Consider the following 11,194-nt stretch of genomic DNA (forward strand, 5'->3'; position numbering starts at 1 on the left):
GACGTAGGGCGGTTGCCATAACAACAGAACAACGCTGGATTTTTTTGGGGGGGACTAAATACTGCCCCCTACGTTCAAGAAAATACCGCAACTAAAAAAACATTGAGGAAGCTCTTGAACAACAATATACGTCATCAAATTTCTAATTTGGCACCAAATAAATACAGATATTCTCATGAATCAGACGAGATGTTTTTTTCTAACGTTGTCCAATGTCAGAAGAGGAAAATTGGGAAAATGAGCCAGACCCTCAAGCTGCCCAAAAATAGTTCATCCCTGCCCCGTTAGCTGTTCATTAACTAAGCTAATTACTAATTTCATTTCTGAAGTTATGATGTCCTGATCCAAATCATTAAACACAAGCTGTTTGCACTCATTGCAGCAACGAAGCTGCACTTTGTAACCTACGTATACCAGACTCACCAACAGCTTCATACTCCAGGCTGTGAGGATCCTGAACTCTCTCCCCCCTTCTGCGTAGCGTCCTGTACTTTTGCGCTCTATTCTGACTGTCTGCTGTATGCACACTTGCTCCATTTTTTCTCCTCTTATTTATTATGTTATTTGTTTATTTATTATTTATTCATCACTCTTGTTTATTCATTGTTTGTGCCTTCTTGTTTTTATTTTTTGTGTTCTTTACTTGTATGTATATTGTGTACTATGTCTTGTCACCGTGGGATAGTGGGAACGTAATTTCGATTTTTTTGTGTGTCTTGGCAAGTGAAGAAATTGACAATAAAGCAGACTTTGACTTTGACTTTGTATGTCAAATAATTTCACTATGAAAAACGTTGAAGTCATTATGTTGTGATCCAGAAAAATATTGCCATTGCACCATTGTTTATTTTCATTAATGTTATCATTATTATTATTATTTATATGGGGGACAATACGTTTTTATAATAAAAATTCATTTGTTATCATGACTTCCTTCTCTAAAATGGGCATCTTTTTCATTCCATTGGCATTTTTGGATACACATTCAGATTTTGAGGTCTTTGTGCGGCAGTGTAGGTCAGACACATACCAATGTCTGAATCCCAATACAAATGACAACAGACACCAAAACTTTTTTCTGTCCTGAACATGCAAATAAGGCAAATACCCAAAACTTATCTTTTAATTTCCTTTGGTGTTAACATGGTCAAAAAAAGGTTAAAACTGCACAGCAACACATACATACACAGTGACGCACATCTATCAGAGCCACCCGCCATAAAATTTGGATGGGAAAATACATTCTACCCAGATGACGCGGTAACAGAATCATTTCACACTTGAGTGATCCTTTACAATTTTTGTGTGTGTGTGTGCGGGCGCACATTCCATCCTGCAAATCTATTAATGTGCCAGTGGTATATTATGTACCGCATGTGCCTTCAGAGACCGTTTCCCAGACATTTCCATATGATGAACCCAGAGGCCATCGTGACAGTAAAAGAGAACACAGAAACAAAGGCAGGTTGATGCGTCGCAGTCTTGCATGACCTTGCCGTGTGATTTGTCAAACAAGCGTTTCTGTGATGAAGGACCAATGAACATATTGTTTGCCATGTAGCTTCATTAATAGGAAAACAAAGCCACGTCATGTACGTATATGTGGTGCAGAAATACTCTCCAGTGTTTTCAAACTTACATGTTTCTGAAACATCTGTGCAGGTCTATATGGCTGTGAGGCTGACAAGTTATCCTCATGCTCGTAATAATAAATGCAAATTACAATCAGAACAGCCTGGAGAGGATAATTGCTCAATTATGTCTCCTCTTTGTGTGTGTGTGTGTGTGTGTGTGTGTGTGTGTGTGTGTGTGCGTGTGCGTGTGCGTGTGTGCGTGTGTGTGTGTGTGTGTGTGGTACAGAAAGGGAAAACAGGAGTGGGTTGGCCACAATGTTGCTTACATCACATTCAGGCTACATAACAAAGTGAGATGTTACAAGTATCGATCTATTGTGGGACAATGTTCCTAATTTCCAGTATGAGCGGGAAGTGAGGCTAATTAAAGTCTATGATGTAACTACTATTCACAAATCAATATAATCAAGCTCACAAATTAGGTTGGGATACCAAAACTGAGGGACAAAGTGTTATTTCTTTATGACCCAAATGCCATTGGTGAAAAATATTAAGAGACCATAAAAAAAATCTCATTTTCTTCTCCCACACACTTCAGAGACTAATAAAAACTGCTCAAATATTTGAAAATGAAATATTGAAAATCAAATTAAATCAAATACCGTTTTTTTCCGTGTATAGTGCGCAAAATTTAACTAATTTATTGTCCTAAAATCTGGGGTGCGCATTATACATGGGTACAAAAAATTTTTAATTTTTTTTTTAAAATTTTTTTTTTAAGTCCCAATGATCGTCACACACGCAGGGAGGCAATGGGTCCCATTTTTATAGTCTTTGGTATGGTCTTAACTAGGCTGGATGTAATTTTTTTTGTTGGCGTTGATTTCTCCGACTGCCCATAAACGCACCACCGCGCACGGGAAAGAGGCGGCTCTGTATGGGAGAGACGTTGAAGAGGAATAAAAACACCCTTGGAAACCAAAACTTGCCCCTCGTCGTGACTCGGAGCCGCAACAAATGTTTCGGATTTGTGTAGGGTACATTGTGAGACAGCAAACGAGCAGGTGATCGAGCAAGCCTTGTCTGATACGAGAGCATTGCGGTCGCATGGAGCGTGTTTGAAGTGAACAGCAGAGAAGAAAGGAACAAGGCAAAGTGTTGTGAAATAAAATATTACCTGTAATACGGATTTAGGTAGAAAACTGAACTCTCGCTGTAAAGGAGGATTTGGCGCCCAATGTTGGGGAGGATAATACGCTAGATCTGGGGGTATATAGTGTACAAGATGGTGTATCGGTCAGAATACAGGAGGCAGCAAAGGACGTTTGGACACAGGGAATGGCCAAAAGGTAGATGGAGGGATGGACAGGTTTATTGAGTAGCAGGATTGAAGGTCATAATAGAATTGCAGATTGATAGAATTGCGGAATGATTGCGGAGTCTGCAATAACAAATAATAAGAATAAAGGTAAAGACAATCCCAAACTAAATATTTCAAATATGGCGCAAACATGCTTTAAATGACCCTAAAGGAAATACAGTATAATAACGTCGTTGCCAACGTACATAGTTGAATTCTAACGCTACGAGTGGCCGCATTATACTTATCTTAATGACACTCATCGTAATGTGGGCAATCGGATGGTCTGGGGAGACCTCTAGTGATCGAAATGAGGAACAGGAATGGCGGCAACAGGAAAGTGTCTCTCGTCCGCGAATCCGCTCAGAGTGCCATACAAGGACCCGAACTGACACGATGGCAACAAATACAAACAAATATACTTATTATACGACAACAACGATCTAGGGCTTACCTTTTGGTCATGAACTCGGCTTTTTTACTTGCTTCAACTATAACTAGAAAACTTCTACCCCACCATACCGCGAACTGCTCTCTTCCGGAGTGCCCTGCTCATGCGCAGAGAACGCCGCGTCACCCCATGGAATCACGTGACATGCGGAGCGGGAAAATAGGCAGAGCCGCTGCCAACACAGACATGCACATAGAACAACACAACATGCAAACGATGTCACAGCCTGTTGTACAGCCGCCCCCAAATGTGCAGGGCACATTTGTTTCAAACAAAGGCTCATCAGTCTTTATGAGAGTCCTGAGTCACTTCCGCTGGGAGGGCTGGTAGCACCACCAGTCGAGCTACTGGTCGGGTGTACTGCCGCCCTTTAATGTCGACATCAGCTGACCTTATGTGGCCATCGTCACTGCGATGAACCTTCGTCACATGACCAATAGGCCACATGGCACGGGGTAACTGTGGCTCGGTGATCATGACCACTGACTTCTCCAGGAGGTCGGGGGGGGAGGCTTGCCATTTCTGTCTTGTTTGCAATCCCGGTAGGTAATCCCTGATGAATCTTGACCAAAACTGGTCGGCAAGGACTTGGGAGTGCCGCCAGCGCCTTCGGCTCAGGATTTCGCTCTTCGGGTAGACGATCTGGGGGAGTGATCCATCAGGCCGCCCCAGTAGGAGGCTGTTGGGGGTCACGGGGTCGACGTCAGACAGGTCAGCAGACACATAGCCCAAAGGTTTTGAGTTGAGAATGGCCTCCACTTCCAACAGGACGGTGGAGAGGACGTCCTCATGGATAGGCTCAGTACCTAGACAGGTGCGGAGTGCAGACTTGACTGCTCGTACTTCTCTCTCCCATACTCCACCAAAGTGAGGGGCTGCTGGGGGGTTGAAGTTGAATTTGATTTTACGTGGAGCGAGTTGACTTTGTAGGGTTGGACACATACTTGTGAAGGCTTCCCGAAGCTCCTTCTCTCCCCCCTTGAAATTGGTCCCGTGGTCTGACCACAGTTCCGAGGGGGTTCCTCTTCTGGCAATGAATCGCCTCAAAGCCATCAGGAAAGCATCGGTGTCCATATTTCGTATGAGGTCCAGATGTACCGCTCTGGTGGTCAAGCACTTGAAGATGAGACCCCAGCGTTTCTCATGGCGTCGTCCAACCTTTACTAACATGGGACCGAAACAGTCCATGCCAGTGGCGTGGAAGGCAGGTTTATGCAACTGGAGGCGTGCGGTTGGGAGGTCAGCCATTTTAGGTATGGAAGGCTTGGCCCGCCAGCGCTGACAATCTACACAGGAACGTTGATAGCGACGAACTGCTTCACGGCCGTGAATGATCCAATAGGTCCTCCGCAACTCTGCAAAGACTCGCTCTGGCCCTGGGTGTTTAAGGTCCTGGTCATATTTCTTTATGAGCAGGCGGGTCACAGGGTGTGAGGCGTCGAGGACGATAGGGTGTGGGGTGACCTCGTTCTGGCCCTCTAGACGGCGTAACCGGCCTCCTACTCTGATTAGGTCGATGGAGGTGTCGATGACTGGCGCTAGAGTAAGAAGTCGACTCGAAGTTTTAACAGGCTTCCCTGCAGACAGCTGAGCACAATCGTCTGGGAAGGATTGCTTCTGGGCTCGTTGAAGGATGAGTACTTCAGCTTGTCGGTATTCTTCAGCGGTAGGTGAGTAGATCGGAGGGGCCTGGCCATGAAGCTCCCTTGCAGTAGCGTCCATGAGTTCCTGCCAGGTGTTGCACGTCTTGTCTTGTAGAATGGCAATGTCAGGTGAGGTGACGGTGGACCCACAGAACGTACCTTTCCTTAGTTCAGCGGCATCATCAGGTGGAATACCGTGTGGCATTTCTGGCCAGGTGGTTGGACCCTGTAGAAGGAAGGTGGGTCCTTGTGACCATCGATTGGGCTCCAACAGGGATATCAATGTCTTCCCTCTTGTCAGGTCGTCGGCAGGGTTGTTGTCTGAGTCTACGTAGCGCCAAACAAAGCCTTCCGTAAGCTCCTGGATCTCAGCTACTCTTGACCCTACAAACACCTTGTATCGACAGGATTGCGAGTGTAGCCAGGTGAGTACAGTGGTAGAGTCAGACCACAATACTGTGCTGTGTACTGGGAGAGCAAGCTCTTTCTTGAGGGTGGAAGCCAACTGCGCTGCTACAAGAGCCGCACACAGCTCAAGGCGAGGTACAGAATGCACACGCTTAGGGGCTATGCGGGAGCGAGCCAGAACAAAGGATAAATGTACCTTACCCTGGTTGTCTTCGGTTCGGAGGAAGGCTACAGCCCCGTAGGCCTTTTCTGAGGCGTCAGCAAAGATGTGCACTTGCCGAGTGGTCCCTTCGCGGTGGCTATCCGCAGGCGCATACGGACGTGGCATGGTAATGTCCGGCAGATGCTTGAGCTCCGCCTCCCAACAGGACCAAGCCTGTAGCAGGTCAGGAGGGAGGTTAGGATCGTCCCAACCTCGCTGCTTGTCCCACAGCTGTCTTAGGATGAGCTTGGCGCGAATGGAGAATGGCAGCAGGTATCCCAATGGATCGTACTGTGAGGCTAGGACTCTATAAATGTTCCTCAAGGTTGGTACATCGTAAGGGACTAACCGCTGCTTGTAGCCTAGGGAGTCTGCCTGCCAGTTCCAGCTGAGGCCCAGGGTCGACTCAAACGGGTTGGACTTATCTTGGGCTAGCCACAGGTCTAGACTGGTGGATCTGAGCTCTGAAGGTAGGTGGCTGAGAACATTTGGGTCATTGCAAGCCCACTGTCGCAATTCGAAGCCGCCCGAGGCGAGGAGTTTCCTGAGCCGGTCCACCCGACCCTTTGCTTCGCTGGGTGTAGCCACACTCTGCAGGTAGTTGTCGACATAGAAACAGTGCTCCACGGAGAACCTCATGTCATCGTTTGACTTACTGGGATCCTTGACATGTCTTTGCAGGGCGTATGTCGCACAACATGGGCTACAGGTGGTCCCAAAGGGGAGGACCTGCCATTCAAAGATCTTGGGTGGTTGTTCTACCTCTAGGTCTCTCCATAAAAATCTCAGAAGGGGGCGATCCTCAGGGAGGAGACGGACCTGGTGGAACATCCCTTTAATGTCCCCACTAACTGCAATGGGACCTTCTCGGAACCTCAATAGGACCGCTAGCAGTGAGGCACCTAGAGTTGGGCCTGGTAGGAGGAACTGATTAAGGGACTGGCCCAAAAATTGATGAGAACAGTTAAAGACGAGGCGGTTCTTCCCGTTATGGGTCACGAGGTGATGGGGGATAAACCAGCTCTCCGTTGATGAGGTGTCCTCGCTAATTTCCTGCACTGCGCCTGACTCGATGAGTTTCCGCATCTCCGCTTGGTATGCTTGTCCCTGCTCAGGGTTCTTAAGGAGGCGTCTCTCAGTGCTGCGCAGCAGGGCCATAACTGATTCTTTCGGTGCTTGCAATAGTGGCATAGCCGCATGGCGTAACAGGGGAGTAGCGTATCTAAGGATGTCACTCACCTCGGTACGTCCTGTCTTCGTCTCCAGCAGGGCTATGGCTTGCTGATCCTGCTTGGATCGTGTCACTTCCCTCTCTGGCCTGTAGGGGACTGTATCCACTTGCCAGAGTCTCTCCACATGCCTGTAGAGATCATCCATGGGTGGTGGAACAGAGGTGAACAGGCATTGAGCTGGGTGAGCTGGCCGCCCCGTCGACTGACACGGGCCCTGCAAGGTCCACCCCAGTCTAGTGCGGACAGCTGCTGGGCTACCATGAGGACCAAGCCTGACAGGCTCGATGGGGGTTACGAGGTGGGGCTGGTCTGAACCTATGAGAAGCAAGGGCTTTACTTCTCGGAAGGTAGGAATAGGGATTCCACGCAGGTGCTTGAACTTCCTCTGTAGGTGGCTAACTGGGTAGCTATGTGGGGCTAGATTAAGATGGCTGGCTGTAAAGGCATCAGTGATCTTAAACATAATATTAGGGTTGGTGGGAGAGGAGACCCGGAATGACACTGTATGGCCATGCAAGACTTGGATGTCCGAGCGCACTGTGCGCAGTGGGAGGTCTTCGGGAGCGCCGTTAAGGGCTAGGGACTTAGCAGCGGTGGGGAGCAGCATAGTCCTCTCAGACCCATCATCCAGTATAGCGTAGGTGTCTAACTTCTGACTACCATAGTGCACGTGTACTCGCACCACCTTCAACATGACTCGGTTCCCCACGTGTGGTCGGTCAAGGTAGAAGGACTCGGAGGCACAGGTAGTCAGGCAGCTTTCAGCCTTTGGAGGTGAGTCATCCTTAACTTTCTCAGGTCTTATGTTAATCTCGTGGAGAGCGAGAAGGTGCTTGCCTTGACAAAGGTTACAGGGTTTCTTGAGGTCGCACTGAGCGGCGAAGTGTCGACGGGCACAGCGCCAACACCGCTTGTGCTCTTGGATCCACCTCTTCAGCTCGTCTTTGGTGAGCTGGGCTACACCACTACACTGGCTGAGGTAGTGGTCTGTACTCTCACAATAGGCACAGTATACCTTGGACTTGTCTTTCCCTTTGACAGGTTTCTCTTTAACTAGTTTCACTGAGGGCTCCTGGCTACTATGCAGGACTGCTGTTTGCTTAGCCACAGGACGAATGTTCCATTTAGTGCTCTGCTTCTCCTTGGAGCTCCGGCTACTGGTAGGATCGTCAAAGTCCTGGCACCATGACTCGTGGCGAAGCCACTCTGACAGGTCCCGCAAGGTGGATGTGGCTCCAGATCGAGTGGGCTGGGAACGGCGGAAATCGGCTCGCTGTTCAGGCGGAAGCTTACTCAGTAGGCGAGCTACGTGAGAGCCACAGCTTAGTTCAACTTCTCCTTCGTGGCCCAAGGTCTGGAGGAGACCCACCAGTGATTGTATTTGAAGGGCAAATTTCTGGAACGCCATTGGATCACCCCGCCTGACCTCTGGGCCGTCCAGGACGCTGGATATCTTCTTTAGGGCAAGCTGATGAGGTTGACCATATTTGTCATAGAGAGCTGTCATGGTGTCCGTGTAGGGTGTTGGAGAGTTTAGATAGGCGTCAGATATCAGTTTGGCCTCTTCTAACTTAAGATGGTCTACTAGTACCTGATACTTGAAGAGTTCTGTAGCATTGGAGGGGAGGAGGTTCTCTAATGCTATACGTAGCCGGGCGAACTCACTAGGGTCCGGGAAAGTGAACTTGGGAATGGTCGGTTGGGGTCCTCTGTACACTGGCTCTGGGTATGGAGGTTGCATGTAAGGGGTGGTTCTGTGAGAGTGTGGCACTTGAAGATGTGGTTGACCAGTTGGGGATGCTCCTAGAGGTAAGGGTAAGTTACGTGGCGGTACAGGAGGAACGTGGGAGGACTCACGGCTAGAAGGAATGAACTGTGGATGACGGAATTGGGCTGGTTGTGGCTGAGGCCTGTAGTGTAGAGGCTTGGTCTCCGGTGGAGTCGGGTAAGGAGGTAGCTGATGAGCTCCCAGATTCAAGGCACTGAGGTTGGCGTTTAGGGCTTCCTCGGGTTCAGGCCATGGCGGAGGATCAGGCCAATCCTCCTCTTCCTCTGACTCAGTGAATCTCGAGCTGTTGCTCGTGGTGACGGCCCCATCAGGTGGTTTGGGACTGGAACATGCTGGTAGAGGGATGTTCACTTGACTCATGCCTATTCTTAGAGAGTGGGCCACGTCAATCAGCTGCTGAAGGTCACTACGGGCTTTATTTAGCTCCTTCAGTCCGGCATGGATGGCTTCGTGAGTCTCACGCAGAACCGCATTCCCATCTTGTACGGTGTGGCGGTTCGGGTGGTACTGGTCCTGGTTTGGCTGTTGTTGGTATGACTGGACAGGTGCAGATAAGGTTCTATCATCCGCATTCCTCCTCCGGGTGAAGCTTGAGGCTAGCTGAGGGGCTCTATACTGAGCAGCATCCTCGAAGCTCTCCGGATGAAATTGAGGTGCACGCAAGGAGATCGTCTGGACTAGTCCCTGCTGTGGGTATGACGGTCTGCCTGTTGGGGTCGGTGTAAACGAGTCCCAACGTGGTTGGCCGCTGTGCTCATATCCCACGTAGTCCACCTCGAAGTCCTGCATCCAAGCTGGGGGGTGCGTCCGACGTTTTGGCCTCACATCCAGGTGTCTTTCTTGATCTTGCTCCATCCTGAACACTATATCCGGCTCGAAGGACCACAATGTAAAGGAGGATTTGGCGCCCAATGTTGGGGAGGATAATACGCTAGATCTGGGGGTATATAGTGTACAAGATGGTGTATCGGTCAGAATACAGGAGGCAGCAAAGGACGTTTGGACACAGGGAATGGCCAAAAGGTAGATGGAGGGATGGACAGGTTTATTGAGTAGCAGGATTGAAGGTCATAATAGAATTGCAGATTGATAGAATTGCGGAATGATTGCGGAGTCTGCAATAACAAATAATAAGAATAAAGGTAAAGACAATCCCAAACTAAATATTTCAAATATGGCGCAAACATGCTTTAAATGACCCTAAAGGAAATACAGTATAATAACGTCGTTGCCAACGTACATAGTTGAATTCTAACGCTACGAGTGGCCGCATTATACTTATCTTAATGACACTCATCGTAATGTGGGCAATCGGATGGTCTGGGGAGACCTCTAGTGATCGAAATGAGGAACAGGAATGGCGGCAACAGGAAAGTGTCTCTCGTCCGCGAATCCGCTCAGAGTGCCATACAAGGACCCGAACTGACACGATGGCAACAAATACAAACAAATATACTTATTATACGACAACAACGATCTAGGGCTTACCTTTTGGTCATGAACTCGGCTTTTTTACTTGCTTCAACTATAACTAGAAAACTTCTACCCCACCATACCGCGAACTGCTCTCTTCCGGAGTGCCCTGCTCATGCGCAGAGAACGCCGCGTCACCCCATGGAATCACGTGACATGCGGAGCGGGAAAATAGGCAGAGCCGCTGCCAACACAGACATGCACATAGAACAACACAACATGCAAACGATGTCACAGCCTGTTGTACACTCGCTCTTTGTATAGCTGACGTGTCTTGCGCATCCGTTCTGCGCATCTGTAATGGCGGCCTCCGTATGATATCCGGTTTGCGTGTGTGCGAGAGCGAGAGAGAGCGAGGGAGAGAGCGCGAGAGAGAACGCTCAACCGTAGCGCGCCGCCGACCGCCCAACTGCACCGCGCTGGTCGATTAGTGTGACAGAGCCGTCGCTGAAATTTAGAAGATATTTTTAAAGTCCTGATGTACTTTCTAAAATTTAAGTGGACCTCAGTGCGCACTGCGCAGGGAGCTTAATTTGGTGCGGTCGCGCAACCGCAGCGCGCCGGGCGCTCACTGTCGCATTGCTTAAAGAGCGCCTTTGTGTTTTAGTCTTAACACCAAAGGAACAAGGCAAAGTGTTGTGAAATAAAATATTACCTGTAATACGCATTTTGTTATTTGCTGATTGAAACTGCTAATTAAACTGTGAATTGAAACTAATAGGAAGAAAACAACTCTCGCTCTTTATATAGCTGACGTGTCTTGCGCACCCGTTCTGTGCATTTTATTTCACAACACTTTGCCTTGTTCCTTTCTTCTCTGCTGTTCACTTCAAACACGCTCCATGCGACCGCAATGCTCTCGTATCAGACAAGGCTTGCTCGATCACCTGCTCGTTTGCTGTCTCACAATGTACCCTACACAAATCCGAAACATTTGTTGCGGCTCCGAGTCACGACGAGGGGCAAGTTTTGGTTTCCAAGGGTGTTTTTATTCCTCTTCAACGTCTCTCCCATACAGAGCCGCCTCTTTCCCGTGCGCGGTGGTGCGTTTACGGGCAGTCG

The 11,194-nt window shown here is 48.7% G+C and overlaps 1 protein-coding gene across 2 annotated transcripts; it reads right to left on the bottom strand.

The window, feature by feature from the left end:
* Positions 1-2,924: 2,924 nt before the first annotated feature.
* Positions 2,925-9,514, bottom strand: LOC133165698 (uncharacterized). Of its 2 annotated transcripts, none has more exons than XM_061295542.1 (2): positions 3,389-9,514; positions 2,925-3,015 (listed from the first exon to the last, which is right to left on the bottom strand). In XM_061295542.1, exon 1 carries the CDS (start codon positions 9,512-9,514, stop codon positions 3,668-3,670), a length of 5,847 nt encoding a protein of 1,948 aa, XP_061151526.1. In that variant the 3' UTR covers positions 2,925-3,015; positions 3,389-3,667. The 2 variants fall into 2 exon arrangements, with proteins under 2 accessions (XP_061151526.1, XP_061151525.1); XM_061295541.1 differs by having other exon boundaries at positions 3,141-9,514.
* Between the last annotated feature and the right edge of the window lie 1,680 nt (positions 9,515-11,194).

Source organism: Syngnathus typhle, linkage group LG13, assembly GCF_033458585.1.
Source record: "Syngnathus typhle isolate RoL2023-S1 ecotype Sweden linkage group LG13, RoL_Styp_1.0, whole genome shotgun sequence".
In the NCBI taxonomy this organism is placed as follows: domain Eukaryota; kingdom Metazoa; phylum Chordata; class Actinopteri; order Syngnathiformes; family Syngnathidae; genus Syngnathus; species Syngnathus typhle.

Bases quoted from the DNA above. Each gene is read 5' to 3' on its own strand.
- LOC133165698 (XM_061295542.1), bottom strand. From the start codon at position 9,514: ATGGAGCAAGATCAAGAAAGACACCTGGATGTGAGGCCAAAACGTCGG.